The 21,027-nt window shown below is 43.1% G+C and overlaps 2 protein-coding genes across 2 annotated transcripts; both read right to left on the minus strand.

Annotated features, from left to right (window-relative positions):
- Positions 1–12,759, minus strand: gpatch3 (G patch domain containing 3). The gene is made up of 7 exons (XM_073034568.1): positions 12,307–12,759; positions 8,818–9,242; positions 8,128–8,299; positions 7,935–8,012; positions 5,244–5,365; positions 3,959–4,086; positions 1–2,327 (listed from the first exon to the last, which is right to left on the minus strand). The coding sequence occupies exons 1-7, from the start codon at positions 12,752–12,754 to the stop codon at positions 2,123–2,125; spliced, it is 1,578 nt and encodes a 525-aa protein (XP_072890669.1). The 5' UTR covers positions 12,755–12,759; the 3' UTR covers positions 1–2,122.
- A 4,794-nt stretch (positions 12,760–17,553) lies between these two features.
- Positions 17,554–20,653, minus strand: nr0b2a (nuclear receptor subfamily 0, group B, member 2a). The gene is made up of 2 exons (XM_073034314.1): positions 19,850–20,653; positions 17,554–18,207 (listed from the first exon to the last, which is right to left on the minus strand). Exons 1-2 carry the CDS (start codon positions 20,376–20,378, stop codon positions 17,924–17,926), a joined length of 813 nt encoding a protein of 270 aa, XP_072890415.1. The 5' UTR covers positions 20,379–20,653; the 3' UTR covers positions 17,554–17,923.
- Positions 20,654–21,027: the final 374 nt, after the last annotated feature.

Raw genomic sequence — 21,027 nt, forward strand, 5'->3', positions numbered from 1 at the left:
TGTAACTGTGAGACCCACTGAATTCCTCCAGCAGACTGTTCATTGCTCCAGTTCCCAGCTTATGTAATCTCTTGTGTCTTCAAGATATGAAATATTATGATTGTACCTCAAATCATGCTCTGTAATTCTATAAGCTTTCCTAAAAGTGTCCACGTTCATTGGATTGTTTTGGGGAAGTTGCAAAAACATGTTAAGGAGAGCTTCACCCACACCTGTGGTCCGGGATCTGCAGACATGTGACAACCTGCATTCTGGTGCAAAGTGAATTAGGGACACATTTTAAGGATCTTTTTGGGATTAGAAGGGATGTGGTATTTAATAATCCTTAGTCCTCCAGTAAGATGAGAAAGAGGAATTGAATTGGGGCAGCGCGGTAGCGTAGTGGTTAGCACAATGCTTTACGGTACAGGCCACCCAGGTTCAATTCCCGACACTGCCTGTAAGGAGTTTGTATGTTCTCCCTGGTACTGCATGGGTTTCCTCTGTTCCAGTTTCCTCCCACAGTCCCAAGATTTACTGGTTGGTAGGTCATTGTAAATCGTAATTAAGCTAGGGTTAAATTTGTGGGTTCAAAGGGCCAGGAGGTCCTATTCTGCGCTGTATATATAGTGCAATAAATAGATTCAGATTCCTTCCCAAGAACACTGGAGAACATAATATACATTAGTTTTGGAGGTAAAGCATCTTATAAATATTAGTAATGGGACAGAAATATTGAGAACTGATTACCAGAAGCTGCAAGAATGGGACATTGGAGATCCAGCAGTTGTAGGAAATTATGCACTAGTACAGAATGTATGGTAGATATAATATTGTGGGAGTGGCCATTTCCATGGTAAATGCAGTCTAATTATACAAGAAACTGGTAACAATTTAATCAAATCAAATTGTTCAGACTGGGGGCAAATTAAGTCAGAAGGAACCATCAGGAATTTGATCCATTCTTTGGGATAAAACTGAGAAGCCACATTACCCACTATTGTGCAAATCCATACTACTACAGTCCACACTAAGTGGTGCGGTTCACCCACCAGAAAATTATTTCGTAAAATCTTTGGCAGGGAAAGCTGTTGGCTCCCTGTTCAAACACAATGTTGCAAGCAAGAACAGATAACAAGTAATTAAGTGAATAGAAGGCGTACAACTGGAAGTGACATTCTGCTTTGACTCCATCACTAACAGGCAGGCGGTGGGGAATGCCACATCTCTGGATAACATGTGTGAGCATGGTATCCAGTCAACAGCTGTTCAGCAATGCGATGCTGTTACAGCTCGGGGCATTAGAGCTTGGAGGTCAATTATGACGTCTTCTATAAAGAGTCTGTACATCCTCGTGGAATGCAGATTCTTCCCCCCCACCACCACCCCGGTTTGGGGTGAGGGCCCCAGACTTCAACTAGGGGAGGCCTGTCTGACAATTCTTATTATGCAAAGGGATGCATTAAAGACTGCAGTTGCATGAGCAATGGAGTTAAAGGCTTAGCCTGAACTACATAAACACAAGAGATTCTGCAGATGTTGGAAATCCACAGCAACACACGAAATGCCGGAGGATGTCAGGAGGTCAAGCAGCATCTATGGAAATGAATAAACACGAGTTGTTCTCAAATGCCCCTATTCTGGTGTTGTACTCAACCCTCAAATAGGAAACAGGGTACCTTGAAACAAAGACCTTTACTTCCTTTGATTTTTTTTTTGCTAACCATACTTCCTGATCTTGACAGATACTGCATGAAAACAGGTCCACTGTATCCACGTTAACCATCAACTGCCCATTTTACTCAAATTCTTCATTTGAGTAAATTAAGTTTTTATTCTCCCCACATTCTCTTTAACTCCAACCCCATCCCCAGGGACTTACCCACACTAGGGGCAATTTACTTTGACCTGTTAATCTGCACATCTTTGGATGTGAGAGGAAACCCACAAGGTCACAGGAACAATGTGCAAATCTCCACACAGACAGCATCTGAGGTCAGGACTGAAGCTGGATATCTGGTGGAGTGAGGCAGTGATTACTAGCTCCTTGCTACATCTAACTGTTTTTTTTAAAAAAACAGAATCTAGTATCATTATTCACAAAACTAGACTCCACTTGTAGGTGTAGAAAGCCACTGCTGAGTTACTGTGCGTAGTTTCCAGGTTCTTTGGCTTTAACAAACTTTTTGTCCTCTCTGTACTTCATGCTGGTCACTGGCTGTCTCCGGAGCAAGCTGTCACCTTGGTCTATCTCCTCAGGTTCGTCATACACAGTTGAAATCAGGTGACTGGTCTGTCGATATGGTTTCTTCACTGGCTGAAAATTCTGAATTTTTTCTCCATGATATCTGCAGAGTTAGAGCAGGAAAGGAACATCAGTAAGGAAATTCAAATTAATCACATACCGTTTGTTCGTTATGTGCCATGTTGTATGACGCATCTTTCCATGACTATAACTATTCTTGGCAAATTCTTCCACAGAAGTGGTTTGCCATTGCCTTCATCTGGGCAATGTCTTTACAAGACGGGTGACCCCAGCCATTATCAATACTCTTCAGAGATTGTCTGTCTGGCATCAGTGGTCGCATAACCAGGACTTGTGATATGCACCAGCTGCTCATACAACCATCCACCACCTGTTCCCATGGTTTCACGTGACCTTGGTCGGAGGCTAAGCAGGTGCTACACCTTGCCCAAGGGTGACCTGCAGGCTAACAGAGGGAAGGAACGCCTTGTACTTCACTTGGTAGAGAAATATCTCCACCCCACCACCCAAAATCATAGATAGCTAATATATAATTTCAGGTGATACCATAGCAATATCTCTGTTGTAGATTAAAATTCCATCACCACACTGAGTCAGTAAGTACAGTGGATAGCACTCTTGACAAGTCAGAAATTGAAAGGGATATCAGTGCCACTCTAGAGATTTGAGCAAAAAAAGGACTGCACTAAGACATAAAAGTTCTTTGTCTCTTTCACCAGCTTTACCACAAGCTCTTTTGAGGCAAGAACAACATCCAGCGGGCTTGCTATTTCATCGAGTGGAGGGATTATTGGAAGAAAAATAGAAAGTTCAACACTGTTGAAATTTAGTGATGAATTAATAAATGCTTTTTTTTTTGTCAGCGCACTGGTTATGGTCCAGAGGCTCACATTTCACAGCCACATCATTCAGCAGGCAGTGCCAAACAAAATTCTCAGCACTGCTTCTCCCAGATATTCAGCACTAGACCCAGTACTGGAAGCATGAATAATATCCGAGTCCATTGCACTCACAAACAAGTGGGTGAAGGAATATTCTGCCATGTATGGGGTGAAAGGTACCATAAAGCCAATGAAGTCCAAACACTCAGCTCAACAACTGCAGTAGGACAAGGTAGCTAGAGTGCCTAAGAATATTCGCACAGTACTGTAGTAATTTTATATATTCCACTGTGCTGCTGCTGCTAAAAAAAAAATCAAATTTCATGATATATATGAGTGATGATAAGCCAGATTCTGATATGGGCCTCTATTGTGGGCTGAGAGTAAGAAGGAGGCAGGGAGAGGGGAATCATGATTAGGAAAGGGGGAAGGGAGAGGGGAGGGAGCGGGAAGTATCAAAGACATTCTGTAATGATCAATAAACTGATTGTTTGGTATTAAATGATCTTGCCTAGTGTCTCAGGGCTGGGTGTGTCTACAACAGTGCTACCCCCCTCTCCTGGCAGAAATTCTCTGCCACCTGTCCCACATCCCTCCGGCACTCCACTCTTGCCATTCCCAACATCATCTGTTCCTGCCAGATTTACAAAGTTGCTGTCCACTCCACATTGACATATACAGTACTGTACAAAAGTCCACAGGCACCACAGCTATATTTACTTCTGCACAATACTGTATACAGTGAGGACATTGTCATTTATAGAAGATTCTTTGTTACTAATTCTTCAGAGAAACCACCAGCTCGATACGAAAAGCCACTTGTGTCACCTACCCGAATCCTCGCTTGCACTTTGGATGCTGCCCTTCATTGTCCAGAGCATCAGCCAACCCAGAGTTGCTACAGCCGAGGCCTTGACCATCCCTCCATCCCTGCCGTTCCATCACTTTCCTGCCAATTCCCTGCATGAGAAGTAGAAGGAACACATTGATCCACATAACCTGACGAATGGAAATGACTGAGACAAGAGAATAAACAGATTCAATAACCACGTCTGCCCCTGTCAAAGCACAGGACGCACTAAAGGAAGCAGGAATCTGTGGCGAGAAGATTCCAGAGCCACAGCACTTTCAGCATCAACTCATAACGGACTTACACAGAGGACCTTGGGTCAATAGATTAAAAATAGCACTGTATTGTTCAAAGTAAATTTATTATCAAAGTACACATGAATCACCATACACAACCCTTATTGAGTATGCCCGCAAGACAGTGAATCTATAGAATAATAACCATAACAGAATCAATGGAAGACCTCCCAATCGAGTATTCAACCAGAGGGTAGAAGACAACAAATTGTGCAAATCCAAAAAGAAGGAATAGTAATAAATAAGCAATAAATACTGTGAACATGAGATGATGAATCCTTGAAAGGGAGTCCATTGGTTGTACTGCATACAACAGCCATAACCCAAGAGCAAGATGAAAACACCACAGCAGAACTAATGGAGCACTGCAGTTATGGAGAGACCGACAACAAAGCCACGCCACTTCTGCTCGGGACCACACAAGAAATCACAAAACAATTTTCTGAAAATTAGCAGGGAGCTTTCAAAATATTTCACTCGGCATTCGCTTCTCCAAACCAGTAGGACATTTCTCTCTTTTCCTGTCTGTGGAGTTGAGTGTAAAATTGACAATGAGTTAGAAAGGTACATTCTTGCTATGAGGTTCAATGGTAGCCTCTTGTTCCTTTCCATACGGTGGGTATGAGAAAAACCATATTAAGAGAAATAATTATTGTAGTAGCCTAGATTCAGAGCGAATCTATGGGGTTTGTATTGTATTTAAGGTGACTGTACAAATTATCTTGGAAAACCACAGCTGATCACGTGGCTCGTATGAACAGAGAGCTCCAGGCCAGGGGTTCCCAATCTGGGGTTCACAGATCCCTTGTTTAATGGTATCGGCCCTTGGCCAATGGATCTTTGCTCTATTAGGAAGGTAACATAAACACCAATCAGAATACACGCTCAATTTAAAACACACATTTAAACAAGAGAATCTGTTTTAACATTAAATGTTGTTTTAAGTCAACTACTGTAGGAGACTTGCTTACCTTGGTGTATCGCTCAAAGCCTCCAATACGAGGGGACTGCACAGATGCACTCTCAAGACCCTCCCTCAGCCGTTGTTCCAGCCTCATCTGCACATAATCCTGGGAATCTTTATCACCTCCATCTGTGGAAAGTTCAAAAGAAATTTACTTCACAGTTGTTTCTGCAGAACTTGATCAGAAAATCAATCAACACCAAAACCTTTGAGCAGTTGTAACATCTGTGAAGAATGGAATCCTTCCAGTGGCACAGTCAGTAGAGAAGCTTCCTCACAGTGCCTTTGACCACAGATGCTGCCTGTTTATTTTTGTTTATTGACATACAGCACGGAATAGGCCCTTCGAGCTGTGCCACCCAGCAATCCCCAGTTTGACCATCACAGGACAACATACAGTGACCAATTAACCTACCAAACAGTACGACTTTGGGCTGCAGGAAGAAACTGGAGCACCTGAAGGAAATCCATATAGTCGGGGGAGAACGTACAAACTTCTTAGAGACAGCGGCAGGAATTGAACCCGTGTTGTTGGTGCTGTAAAGTGTTGCGCTAACTACTACACTACCACGCCGTGCCTTATTTTCTCCTTGGAATCACATGGATATCCTCTGGGTGCTCTGCTTTCTCCCATATCCCAAAGATCAACGTGTGGGTGGCTAAATGGCCACTATATATTGTCCCTAGTGTGCAGGTGAGTGAGAGATTTTGGAGGGTAGGGGGAATATTGATGGGAATATAGAGAATGAAAATTGGGATGAATATATTAGCGTAAATGGGCAGAACTCCACCATGGACGGTCCCAAACCTGGTTGCAAAAGCAGGAGGGTTGGGCACGGGTCTAGCAACCCCATCCTGTAGAAAACCCAGGGCTGCAGAAATGCCAACAGAAGCTCCAAAGACCTCATTCCTGGGAGAGAAAGGATCTTCACCTACAAGACGCATAGATGGGCTACACCTGGACTTGAAAGACAGACCCGAGGCCGAGGGTTCTCGAGTGACGGGCTTAAGAAGTAGTAAATTGATGGCTAATGGTCAGTTTGTGAACTATAGCCAGTTTACATGTTTGTTTCTCACTGAGTGTGTCTGAGGGATCATTACAAATTATCACCATTCATATCAAGGGAAAGTAGAAACTTGTAACATTGCAAAGCACAAAACACAGACTTTGAATTTTATCCCTGAACACTGCGTGAAAGAACCCTATTGTATAAGGCATTACAAGAGGTCCTAATCCCTGCTGCACACAGAAGGAAGCAGACCACGCAGTGCCATTCCACCACTCTTCCCTCTAAGCTGTGTGGGTGAGTGGCCACACAACAACTGAAATGTTCCCGTGCACACTGCCTTTGCTGCCACACAGCTGGACAGTCAAGTAAAAGTTTACTAAACATGAACAACCTTCTTTTCTGTACTGTATTTCATTATATCCTTCAATAAATTAACAATTATTTGATATTTCAATTTTCATTCTAAGTATCCATAGTATACATATTACAAGAGTTGCCACACAGTTTTCAGGGCATGTGAAAAATTTCCTATTCAGAGCAATTACAGTTCGTGCGGCCGTAAGAAAAAAGGGGACATTGCATTCCACAGACAAAAGGGCAGACGAGCACTGATGTCCTGTTCCAGTGGCCCTACAGCTCGTGCAGTATGTGCAGCAAAGTTCAAATATTATCAAAGTACCTATATGTCACCATATACAACTCCGAGATTCATTTTCCTGCGGGCACACTCAACAAATCTATAGGATAATAGTTATAACAGAATCAATGAAAGACCGCACAACTGGTGCGTTCAACCAGAGTGCAGAAGACAAGTATGCTCATACCAAAAGAAGAAACAATGATAATAAATAAATAAGCAATAAATATTGAGGACACGCGATGAAGAGTCCTTGAAAGTGAGTCCAATGGTTGTGTGGACTTTTCAATAATGGGGCAAGTGAAGTTGAGAGAAGTTCTTCCTTTTTGGTTCAAAAGCAGGATCTCCAGCCAAGTGCCGCACTTCATATGATTAACAGCCACAGTCATGATGTGCCATACTAGACAGGACTAGTTCCTCCAGCCCACTTAATACCACCCAATGCACACATGCGCACCAAGCAACATAGTTTTTCATAGCCTGCATTGTGCACTCGAGAAGAAACAGACCCTAAAGTGTGCACTATTCTGTACCCTGCAGGAAATGTGGCCAATAGTCTGCATGGTACTGTGTGCACAGTTCACAGTGCCCTTACAGCATCTTGCTGCGTCTGGTAGTTCGCACAATCTGTACCGGACTGCAGAGAACAAAGTAACTATAGACATGCAATCTAAAGCACACTGCAAATGGCAAATTTGCTAGCCACTGCACGCTGCTGCAGTCCCTAAGTAACCATACACGCAGCCACTACACCTGTGTCAGTCACTAAACACCTGACAAGGTGCAGTGCTCAATAAGTCTACACAAACAGGAATTTTAGGCTCAGTTTCCACAATATCATCCTCTTAGGTTCCTTTAATTTGATCCAGTTTCCTTTTCACATTTCTGAATGTTGTGCATTTATACTCAATTCATTAACGCAGATGATAGTTTATCTAACAATTGAATCAGGTTAACTCCGTTGTATTTGCAAAGGTCTACAAAAGGAATCAGGCGTATAAAATTCTAAGTTCCAATTACAAATCAAACAGATGAGAGATGCATAAATTACCTTGCCTTCCCGGTTGCCCTTTGTTGTAGTATACACTCATATCGACATCCCAGTCATCTGCCGTCTCCTCATCAAAATCTGAAATATAGAGCAAAAGTCAACCCTAAACAAACCAACCATCAATGCCTACCCACAACATGCCCTGGTCTCAACTACTGAAGTCTTCTGACCAAAAATAACAAGCATGTCCCACCTGTTTTCTCTTGCCAAAACTGTGCATCTGTATAAAATACCAGGCCGGAACCTCCTTTCTCCCATTTTAGCTCAATTTCTTCCTCAAACAGTCGCTCCTTTGTCCGATCCTGGGTTGTAACATCCTCATACAATGCTTCGTGTCGCTCCCATTCCTCACACTCATCGTCATCCTGGAAATAAACAAAGGAATGTCACCGTTGGATGAGAACTTGCATTTGTATTTGTACATCCTCCCCATGGAATGTGTAGGTTTTCTCCCAGTGCTCTGGTTTCCTGCCACAGTCCAAAGGTTAGCAGGTTAATTGGTCGCTGTAAATTGTCCCGTGATTAGGCTAGGGTTGAACCGATGGTTGCTGGGCGGTACAGCTCAAAGGGTTGGAAGGGCCTATTCTGTGCTGTATCCCTAAAATAAAATTAACTTTCCTGTGGCTAACTACTGTTGAAATATCCCTACCAGGGAAGATAGGGTGCCAAAATTAAGAACTACTAACAGTGCTCAGTTTCCAAGTAGAAGGCTCTGTTCGGACTCCTGCATTGCAATCAGCAACGGTGATAGGTTCCTCAACTGAAGCTGAGGCAAAGGCCGAGCTCCACCTACCCCAAGGACGTCCCTTGGGGTTATCAGGGTGCAATGGTCCTCCTTCACTATGGATTCTCAACTCACTTACGACATGAAAATGCTACTTACATCCTCAGAATGGGACTCCTCTTCCTCTTCACTTCTCTTTGGAGATTTCTCATGCACTGCCTCTTGCAGCTCCAGGAAGGGAGGAGTTGAATCTGGCTGTTGGTTCTCTTCTGCTGCTTCAGTCTCAGTCCATCTTTCAACCTGCCGTGAGGTTGAATTCTGGTACAGGAAAGGAACATTCCCGTAACGCCTATTAGAGCTTGTCTTGGGGAACTTCAAGCAGAGCTTGGTGATGACACGGGGAGGTAGACGACAAGCTTGGATCAATTCGAGGAAGACCCTCAGCGGCGTTCCCACATTCCCATTGGGCATTACTGCTGGAGGGTTTAGTTCTGCCAATCTGGACAGATCTTCAGTTGTGAAAGTTTCACTCAGGGCTCTCCGACTCCGAAGCTCCTTTCTTGTTCTGTATGAAATGTCCGAATCTGTTTAACAGAGAGAAAAAGCAATGAGAATACAAGAGACTACGGATGCTGGAATCTGAAGAACTGGGGGCAACTCAGTAGATCAAGCAGTACCCATGTGAGGAAAGAAATTATTGATGTTTCAGATTGAAACCTGCATTGGGACTCAACAATAACCTTTCACAGAAGAAATCGGAATAGCATTAAGATCCACACATGCAAACATGCCCAGCGCCACACTCCCACCCCTTCCACCTTGACTTTCATTACTCGTCAGCTTCCGCATCCCAATCCCAATATAACTTTTGTCCTTGGTCTTCTCTAACATTCCTGCCATCTTACTTCTTTACTTCTACTATGTTCTTCCTATGTTCTTCCTCTTTATACCTTGTGGCACATCTTTAGTATTTTTGTTTATTTTTTCAGCACATGATGGTGGTAATTCACAGTAAGTACAAGAACCACTTGATCCCAACATAGATGGAAAGTGTGCAAGAAGCCAGCCGGATTCGAACCCAGGACCATTTGCCCAGAAGTCTAGTGCTGATGCCACTACACCACCAGCCATCTTACTTCTACTATACTTCTGTTCTTCACCATTAACCCCTGCTGCCCTTCAATACCACCTGCCTTCATTCTTTCACGAATGTAAAAAGAATGTGCAATGTGCTTTCTTCTTGTCTCTGCCATCAGGAAGGTGGTACAGGAGCCTCAGGATCCACACCACCAGGTTCAGGAACAATTATTACCACTCAACCATCAGCCTCTTCAACCAGTGGGGATAACTTCACTCGGCCTATCACTGAACTGTTCCCGCAACCTATGAACTCACTTTTAAGGACGTTTCATTTCATGATCTTGATATTTATTACTTTTTTCCTTTCCTTTTTGTATTTGCATAGTTTGGCGTCTTTTGTACGTTGGTTGTTTGTCTATTGGGTGTGGTCTTTCATCGATATTATTGTTTTCTTGTATTTACAGTGAATTACCACCATGTGCTATGTCATATGACATCATCATTATGTGCCATGTCATATAACATGGGTGATCATGACCATGATGCTCTTGGCAAGTTTTTCTGCAGAAGTGGTTTGCCATTGCCTTCTTCAGGGCAGTGTCTTCACAAGGCAGGTGAGCCCAGCCATTATCAATACTCTTCAGAGATTGTCTGCCTGGCATCAGTGTCGCATAACCAGGACTTGTGATCTGCACCTGTTGCTCATACGACCATCCACCACCTGCTCCCATGGCCTAACGTGACTATGACCAGGGGGTGGGGGGGAGGTTTAAGTGGGTGCTACACCTTGCCCAAGGGTGGCCTGCAGGCTAGCAGACGGAAGAAGCGCCTTACACCTTCTTTGAATTGAATTGACTATTACTTACATCCTCCATATACCAGTAAAAATCTTTACGTTTAAATGTGCAATTTGTAACAAATAGTATGTACAATAGTCAATATAACATAGAAATACATAACATTGCCCCGCCACCCATTACTGGGAATGCCCATAAGAAAATGAATCTCAGTGTTGTATATGGTGACTTATATACACTTTGATAAAAATTTACTTTAAACTTTGAAGTAAGGCAGCATCACTGAAGAGGAAAGCTGAGATTTTTTTTCTAATTAATGATTCACCTTTCTTTTTCATTCCCTTGTGTTCTTGATCCTATTTCAAAGTGCTCCTCTCTCACAGATACTCCCATTCTAACATTTTATGTCTGACAATGTCTTCCGGAGGTGCTGCCTCAAGAAGGTGCAGCTATCAAGGATATGCACCATCCAGGTCAAGCCTTCTTGCTGCTGCCTTGAAATAGAAAGTACAGAAACACCAAGTTTCACACGACCAGGCTCAGGAACAATGATTCCCTCACAATCATCGGGTTTTTGAACTGAGACACAAGTGACTGCAGACGCTGGAAACTGGAGCAAAAATTCACTGGAGGAACTCAGTAGGTCGAGCAACATCTGTGAAGGAAAGGAGATGTTGATGCTTCGTGTTAAAACCCTGTCTGTATCCGGATGTTTTGAACTGACCCACCCAACCTTAATCTTACCTAAGTAACAGAACACTACAGACCTCCTGTCACTATGATAGACTTGTCTCTATCTTGTTTTTCAGTCTTCCCCAAAAACTTCTACAGATGTACCATGGAGAGCATTCTGACAGGCTGCATCACTGTCTGGTATGGTGGTGGTGGGGGGAAGAGACTACTGCACAGGACCAAAAGGAGCTGCAGAAGGTTGTAAATCTAATCAGCTCCATCTTGGGTACTAGCCTACAAAGTACCCAGGACATTTTCAAGGAGTGTTGTTTCAGAAAGGCAGCGTCTGTTATTAAGGACCTCCACCACCCTGGGTGTGCCCTTTTCTCATTGTTACCACGAGGTAGGAGGTACAGAAGCCTGAAGGCACGCACTCAGCAATTCAGGAGCAGCTTCTTCCCCTCTGCCATCCGATTCCTAAATGGACATTGAACCCATGAACACTACCTCACTTTTTTTGATATATTTTTACATGATTTTTAATCTATTCAATATACATATACTGTAATTGATTTACTTATTATTTTTTCTTCTATATTATGTATTGCATTGAACTGCTGCTGCTAAGTTAACAAATTTCACGACACATGCTGGTAATAATAAACCTGATTCTGATTTTCTCTTCATTGTATTGTATAATTTATGTGTTGTCTGAACATATGACAATATGTTCACAAGGCAATAAAGGGAACTCAGGAATCATCAGGCTCTTAAACCCAAGGAATCACTCGCCCCATCACTGAACTGTTCCAACAACCTATGAACTCACTTTCAAGGCCTCTTCATCATGTTCTCGATATTTATTGTTTATTTATTTACATTATTATCTCTTTTTGTATTTGTACAGTTTGTTATCTTCTGCACACTGGCTGAACGGCCAAGTTGGGCGGTCTTTCATCGAATCTGTTCAGGTTATTTCTATTGGTTTATTGAGTATGCCCACAAGAAAATGAATCATAGGATTGTATATGATGACGTTATATACACTTTGATATTAACTTACTCTGGACTCTCGCAGTGATTCTGACTCCGTACTCACCTGTCACCTCCCCGACTCTGACGATGTGGATGTGGCAGAGTCCCCGCAGCGAGTCCCCGGCCCTGTCGACCCACTGGCTGCCGTCGTACATTCGCAGGAACTGCGGGGCCCGCTCGGCCGAAAGCCTCACCACGCAACAGCAGGTCAGTGCCCGGTCCTGCCCTTCTCGCCCTGAGCCCTGGTGCCGCTGCCGCTCGGGCCGATGCCGGTAGTGAAAGCAGCTGAAGCCGCCGCTCTCGGTGAACTGTGAGAAGTACAGGCGGAGATCAGCAGCGCGGAGCTGCTGCGGAATGTTCCTCACCACAGCATAAGCACAAGCTTTGTTCGCCATCTTGCAGACGGGCAATCTAGAGCATGCGCACGAGCCGTTTGGAGTGAAAGGTCGAGCTCGCCATGTTTGATAATGGCAGATTGTAACGCGAGTGAAATGATTGCGCAGTTTCAACATCCCAAACATTTTTATTTTAATTTGTGCAATTTTCCGTCTAAACATTTATTATGTCAAGTTTACAGCATATTGCTCCGAACGACTGCTTAAGCTTCACATAAGTACAATGGTATCTGTTTTATTATTTCGTACATTGTTATTGCTTAATAATTGTAAATTGTTATTGTACTCTGTATGTATTATTATTTTGCACTTTATTATTAGTTAGGTCTTCACACTGCTGTGTGTCTTTAAATGTTGCTGTTGTAACGAAAGAATTTCCCACTCGGAATCATAAAGTAATTATTAATAATAATTTCCACAAGGGGACGTGGCAAAACGGGATGAAACTGAAGAATTGCCAGAATACAATTAGGGTTTAGAGAATTAACATGAATTTTGATAGAACAACTGGGAAGAAATTAATTAATTTGGCAAATAAAGAGTCATGGATTTGAAACAAAAAATTAAAGGGCTTAAGGGGAAATGCATAATTTCATGCATGCTTGTGACGTTCAAATGTTACGCCATCATTTCTCCCCAGTGCTACAATCTGCCAATATCAAATTAATCATTTTATTGCAAAATTCACTTTATAATTTTTAAGTCCCAGTTGGCCTGGCATCTTCCCTCTTCTTTAACACTCTGTAACCTTAGATATCGCTGCATCTCTAATTCTGGCCTTTACGTCTCCAATTTTAATTGCGCCATTTTTGGTGACAGTACAGTACTCTCAGCCCCCTTGTCCCTGTGCTCATAAATTAATTCCCTGCATTGTTTGTGTGTGTGTGTGTGTGTGTGTGTGTGTGTGTGTGTGTGTGTGTGTGTGTGTGTGTGTGTGTGTGTGTGTGTGTGTGTGTGTGTGTGTGTGTGTGTGTGTGTGTGTGTGTGTCCTCTCTCCTCTTTCCCTCCCTTCATTTAAAGTGCTGCTTTTAACCTCAAAACAGTTTGACCAAATTTGTTGTTGAATTTAATTTAATAACTCGCCTGTGAGGTGCCTCGGGCTGTTTTGCGACTTTAAAGAATCTTTAGAAATAAGGGTTCTACTTTGCCTACATCCTTTGAAGATAAGGGTCTGATCAACAGCAATGTATACAAGGCTTTTGGCATTCTTTTTAAACTTTCGAACAGTTGGTTGTAAGAAAATAGACGATACCGTCCGCATTTGATCAGTATTGAGCAGTGACAATCTAAGGGTTTTGTGCAAAGAACTCAGTTTGAGGAAATATAACAAACATCCCAAAAATACAGATGCTAGAAATCTCAAATAGAAGCAGAAAATACGGGAAATTGTTGTGTATTTAATATTTAAGTAATATATGAGTCATCTTGCAAATATAATTTTTGATTAAGCATTCTTTGGTGTTTATATAATAATTACGGGTTATAGGTATAAAAACGTGTGAATTGCATACGTCATGACGCTACACGTGATATGTGCGCGCCTCGCTTAAAATAAAGAACAAACTAACGCTCGCGTCTGTCGGCGCTTGTTTTCCTTTGAGTTAGTTGACAGATTTGAAGTTACAAAATATTATAAACACGAGAAAGTCTGCAGATGCTGGAAGTCCAAGGAAACACTCAGATAAAATGCTGGGGGAACTCAGCAGGTCAGGCAGCGCCTATGGAAATGAACAAGCAGTCGACGTTTAGGGCAGAGCCCATTCATCAGGACTGGGAAGAAGGGGGAACGATAATTAGAATTGCATTAATGCAAAACTCAAAAATTCCACTTTTCCACTCAATTTTGTCACCTTCACATTTTACTCTTCCCTCTCTGATGCTCTTGATCTCCACAGGATGGACTAGCCACCAGCATCCACTACAAGCGCTCCACCTCCCACAGCCACCTTGATTGTACAGGTACATCTCCTGATGAAATCTCCCGCAAGGACTCTTCCATTCACCCAATTCCTCCTCCTCCTCCTCCATCGTTTTTGTTCTGATAATGAGACATTCCACACAGGTGCCTGTGAGACGGTTTCCTTCTTTAACCATGGCTTCTCCTCTACCAGATTACACAGAGCTCTTGGCCACACCTCATCCGTTTCTCACCTCTACTCTCACCCCTTCTCCCTTTCTACAGAGTAAGTTTAACTTCCACGGCACCAGTATCTGTATTTGACCTTTCATCTTTTGCACTTTCCACCACCCCCAGCAAGATTCCACTGTGAGACACATATTCCCCTCCCTCTCAGCATTTCATAGGGAATTGCTTCTCGATTCCTGCCATGGCCTGTAAGGAATTTGTATGTTCTCCCTGTGACCCGTGTGGGTTTCCTCCAGGTGCTCTGGTTTCCTCCCAGATTCCAAAGACGTACAACTAGGTTTAGGGTTAGTAAATTGTGGGTGTGCAGTGTCGTTGTCTAAAGCGTGGTGACACTTGTAGGCTGACCCCAGCACAACTCTCGCAGAATTGATTTGACGCAAATGACATATCTCACCGCATGTTTCAAAGTGTATAGGTTTTATTCTTTTATGGCATTATCCTGTACAACCACAGGTGTCCTCTGGTCCTTTTGCTTTTTCCCACTCTTCAGGATTTTTTTATTTGGATAAGGTATTCACAAGTATTACACAAACTTTTATTACATATAAAGTCTTTTCCATTTTTATATATGTATAGATCGATATATACACTCACAAGTACACACTGAGATGATATTAAAAGAAAAATAATTAGGCACTTAAATAGATACTTATGTGCAATTGTAATTCCATACTATTAAACTAAATAATAATAATAGTTGTTTAAAATTAGTAATAATAGTGGTTGAATAATAATTTCCATGTATCTCTTCTCGTCCATTTCTTTCTTGACCAAAATAATGTGTGTAATCCTATGTAGGTGTTTGTATCTTAACACGTTCATGTTTGCTCCTACCCATAAACATACTTATCCAATTCCTGTGCACTTATTTACTTCAATTTATCTTTTATTCCCCAAATCTTTTTCTTCACTTGTACTTGTACTTGTATATTTTAAATATACACTCCAGGCTAAGCAACTATACAATTGCACCTTTTCCAATCTTACTTACGTACTTACTGCCCGTTACGCCACTGGCATTTCAGGCAGCAATGAAGATCCTCCATCTCTGGTGGTGTTCAGGGCTTCTTTCACCATGTCACTAGCTTCCTCCCGGTTTTTGCCACTGTCAAATCATGCAAGTCCTGGGTGGAGACTCAGGAATACCGTCACACTCAGACGTAGACAGATTCTTCATTGCTGTTTCTGTAACCACTTTGTATTACCTTTCAGGGTTGTTAGCCCTGAGGTGAACCCCTGAATCCTGAGGTCTGGTAGACCACTCTTAATCTGGCCTCTACCGTTTGACCTGTTTGGCATGGGTGACCCTACCAAGAGCCAAAGCATAAAGCCCTGACTCCAGACAACGTAGCTCTTTGGGTCATTGAGGCACGCAAGCCTCCAAGCCACGACAGTAGATTGGAAGAACCTCCGCTTGGGGGTTCTCCCAATCTAGTATGCCGCATTCTATGCTCAGGATGGTGGCCATCTCCCCATTGTTGAGAGATCGCTTTGTGGGGCATCTGCACTCTGTCTACAAACATGACCCTTAGCTCCTAGTTTGCTTGACATTTTAATTCACTGTCCCATTCCCATGCTGATCTCTCTTTCTGTGACCCAGTGTAGCAATTCACCTTCTATCTGTGCACAGTGCAGCTTCCCAGGTTTAATATTGCATTCTTTTAAGTTTGGATAACTTGCTTTCTGTTTGCATAAGAAGCATTTCTGCTTGCCATTCCTTTTTCTTCCTTCCTGTCTACAGTCTGGCCTGCTGAGCACGCCTCGGTATACCACAATCGCATCAACAATAAATTATCTGTCTCACCAACACTTTACTGCTACCCGGACTAATGTATTTCTCTCTGTCTTAGGATTGATTAACTGTTTCTCTTTCCACAGATGCTGCCCGTAGTTACCGTTTTGTTGATTTCTTGTCCTACACACTAGATTCACCATCTTACCATTAACTCATTTGACACGTGACAAGCAGTTAGTTTCAAAGGGCTGTATGGCTATTACTTTTCCTAAATGATGAGCATGAGAGGAGTTTAGATTCCATAAGACATAGGAGCAGAATTAGGCCATTTGGCCCATCAAGTCTGCTCCACCATTCCATCATGGCTGATTTATTATCCTCCTCAACCCCATTCTCCTGCCCTCTCCCCATTTGGGCTTAAGCAATTGCCTAATATCCGTGGGGCAACTGGAATGAAATGGCTACAGTGTCTACCCATGTGTCACTTTGAGTTAACAATAAGCGTATGGACGTTGAGCACATCTACGTGAAACGCAGGAAAGCAGCATCCATCATTGGGGACCCCCACCACCCAAGACATGCTCTCTTCTCGCTGCTGCGATCCTGGAAGAGGTAAAGGAGCCTCAGGACTCGCACCACCATGTTCAGGAACAGTTACTACCCTTCACCCATTGTACCCTTCAACCAAAATTCACTTGCCCCAACATTGAGATGTTCCTGAAACCAATGGACTCACTGTCAAGAACTCTTCATCTCATGTTCTTGATATTTATTGTTTATTTGTTTATTATTATTATTATCTCTTCTTGTTGATTTGCATAGCTTGTCTTCTGAACTCCAGTTGAACCCCTAGTTGCTTGATCTTTCATTGATTCTGTTATGGTTATTATTTTATAAACTTACTGAGTATGCCCACAGGAAAATGAATCTCAGGGTTGTATATGATGACAAATACTGTATGCACTTGGTTACTAAAGTTACTTTGAACTTTGATTCAGTAAAGGTAATAAACTGTTTAAAATAAGTACAATATTTTTATTCATGATAGAAAATAATACGGAACAGCAGGTGGCAGCAAAAGGAAGGGAAACGTGGATGGTCCTTAAGGTGTGAGTGGGTTGTGGCTCTACAAATGAGCAGGGAGATCTCGGTGGGCGAGGGATGTGTAATGAGGTAGTCCAACATAGAACAGGGCAGGAGCAGTGATGAGAACAGGAACTGCATTAGCAGCAGAGAGGTGCAGAAGGGCATTTGACAAGGTTAATCAGTGAAAGAACGGTCAAGTATAAGTGGGAGAGGGCATGGGTGAGTACTGAGGCTCGAGTGGGCAGGTGTTGTAGGAAGGCTATAATGTAGGAGTGACCGAGTGATGTGGGTGCGCCGAGAGGCTTGGCCAGGCAGGGACTCAAACAAACAGTCCATTAGCAGTAATGATGGTGGCTGTGCTTGACTGGTTATAAAGCATCTCTAGCAGCAGCTCACTCATGTCGGCTGCTCCGATCACTGGCCTGAAAAAGAGTTCTGTTATGAGATCAGCACTGATGGTCTTCAGGCTGGAGACGGTGAGTAAAACCTGGGCAAAGCAGCTGTCGTCCTTGGAAGGAAGAGGCATCAGGACCTTGTGGAGTACGCGCTGTGCCTCGCGCTGAAGGCTTTCAATGTAATCAGGAGTTCGGAGTCCAGGTAGATCTATAAAAGATAGAAGCACAAGCAAGATCAGATGCAAAGCCCATGCAATGGAGCTAGAGGCAGCAGGCCTATGAAGAATCAGAGCTTTTTATTGAAAGGATCTGACCTTCAAGTTGGTTCAGAATTAGTTTCATCTGTCCAAAATGAGTATCATATTCATTTACTTTGTTTCCAGGATACTCTGTGATTTAGGTTTAACACCATTTGACCCTGAGAGGTTACATCCAAAAAAGAGTCCCTACTTTAATCCTCATTTGGGTTTGGCATCACAGTAAGGATTCATAACCAGAAAATCGGGCAGTTTAAATCGTTGAGAATGCAGACACCCCAAAAGTGGTGGAAATACTGCAGGACAATGAAAGACAGGAATTCTAAAAATATTATCAGGAATTATTAATAATCACACAACCCCCCAAAATGCATAATTATTTTTGACAAAAATTGACAGTACCTCCAGACTGTGAACCTCCAGCTCAAATTGCCGCTGACATTCAGTATTTACTTAGTACAATAAAGAAGGGTTCAGTCCGCTGAATCTGTGCCAGCTCTCAATAGCACAATCCCAACCAAATTCCCTCTCATTTTTTCCCCTGTAGCCCTGCAACTAACTTCCTCTCTCTCTCTACCTCCCGCCCTCTGTCCCTCCCCTCTCTCTCTCTCCCTTTCTCACACACTCCCTGTTGACTTAGCTTTTGCCACTCCAGCTGGCATAGTTTGCGTTAGCCAGCTAACCTACCATCTCACGTTTGGGATTTGGAAAGAAATCTATGGAAATTCACACAGAGAACACAACTCCACACAGATAAAATCAAGCCCTGGATACTAAAGCAGTGAAGCAGTAGCTCTAACTTCTGTGTCACCTCACTGTTAATGTTCCCAGTCACAAGAATATTACTGTTGGACTCCTGTAAACTAATTTATTTTGTGTAAACACACACAAAGAGCTGGAGGAACTCAGCAGGTCAGGCAGCATCTTTGGAAATGAATAAACAGTCGACATTTCATGCCGAGACCAATCATCAGGACTGGAAAGGAAGGGGGTAGACGCCAGAATACAAAGGTTGTGGGGGGGGGGGGGGGAGGGAGAAGGAAGTCAAGCTAGAAGGTGAAGCCAGGTGGGTGGGAAAGGTAAAGGGCTGGAGAAGAAGGAATCAGACAGGAGAGGAGAGCAGACTGTGAGAGAAAGGGAGGAAGGAGGGGACTCGGGGGAGGTGATAGGCAGGGGAGGAGGAAAGGTAAGAAGTGGGCCAGACTGGGGAATTAAACAAGAGGGAAGAGGGAGGGAAAAAATTACCGGAAAGATAAATCAATGTTGATACCATCAGGTTGGAGGCTAACAGACGGAGTATAAGGTGCTGCTCCAAGTTGACAGTGGCGTCACTGTGGCAGAAGAGGAGGCCATGGACTGACATGATGGGATGGGGATAGGAGTTGAAATGGTTGGACACCAGGAAATTATGCTTTTGGCAGACAGTGGGGGGTGCTTGACAAGGTGATCCCCTAACTTATGTTGAGGCCACATTGGGAGCACCAAATAAAACAGACAACCTCAATATTTTTTGTGTAAATATGGCACTATTACAATTCCTTTAGTTCATTACATATACTAGAATAAAGCAAAAAATAAAGAATGTTAAGTTACCAGGGTTGAAGAGGATTGTTCCTTTCAGATATGCATACTCTGTTGGATTCAGATCCAAGCCCCACAACTTGTGCAGACACATTTTCACTCTCTGTACATCAGCAAGTGTTGGCTGCCTCCTTTCCTCTTTCCCTGTCTTGACCAGGCCTTGCCCATTCAGCAGGATTCTCTTCAGCATACTGTGGCCTGGGGTCTCTATCACGTCAAAGCTCACTCTCTCCTGAGCCAATCCCAACAGGAACAACGGGGTCCAGCAGCTTTCCAGTAACAGCAACTGGTCTGCTCTGGGGAGGTGGTGGAACGAAGGAAGGTTCTTCATAAAACTTACTGTCTTCACCAGCACACCGGATACCGTCTGGCAGGTAACCTGCGGAGTTCTCAAACAAACCGTTTGCCTGGTTTCGCAGGAGCAGCTGTGATGTGAGAACTTCAGGTCTCTCTGCTGGCTCAGGATAGCATATAAGATCGCACTCTGTCGCATTCCAGAAACACACTGGCATTTATCGAGCAGAAGGCTGACACAAGCCATAACCTCCTCACTGCCAAGTTGAAGTCGCTCTGAACTTAACACTCAAGTAGCACAACGCAATGATGTTAGCAGCTCAGTACAGTTCTGATCTTAACCGGAAACTGAAGCCCCCAGCTTGCAACACTCCGATGCAATTGTTGTCGTAGATGTGCTATGAATGATTGGCTGAGAGAAGATCAAATATACTTGTCTCCAGCTCTCAGAACACCAAATGGGCTGGCCACATCTGACTCTATTTATACTCCGTTTCCTACATTGTCTAAAAGTGACCTTGGCTCCAAGAGGCAAAGCAGCTTTCATTGACAAACAAACTCTCAGCAGATAATTGGCCATGCAACTTGTTACTATGGTCAGGCAAGCAGCAGATTTTTTTTCAGTGATGCACCAGGTCAGACAGATGGAAGTGGCTGATCATGATAACCTGGTGTCATGTACGTTGACTTCTCACCCACCCTGTACATTGCACCAAGGCTACACGTCCATTCACTGGACTTTAATCAGGCGAATATGCATACTCAGTTACATAAATTGATATTGAGCATCCTAATTAGATAAGGATTGTTTCCTGTGTGTAGTTTTGTAAATACCTTGAAGGAAGTGAACTCCTAAACAATTTTACCTGATGTCAGATAACTGAATAAATAAAGCA

This window comes from Hemitrygon akajei, chromosome 32, assembly GCF_048418815.1.
Source record: "Hemitrygon akajei chromosome 32, sHemAka1.3, whole genome shotgun sequence".
NCBI lineage: Eukaryota > Metazoa > Chordata > Chondrichthyes > Myliobatiformes > Dasyatidae > Hemitrygon > Hemitrygon akajei.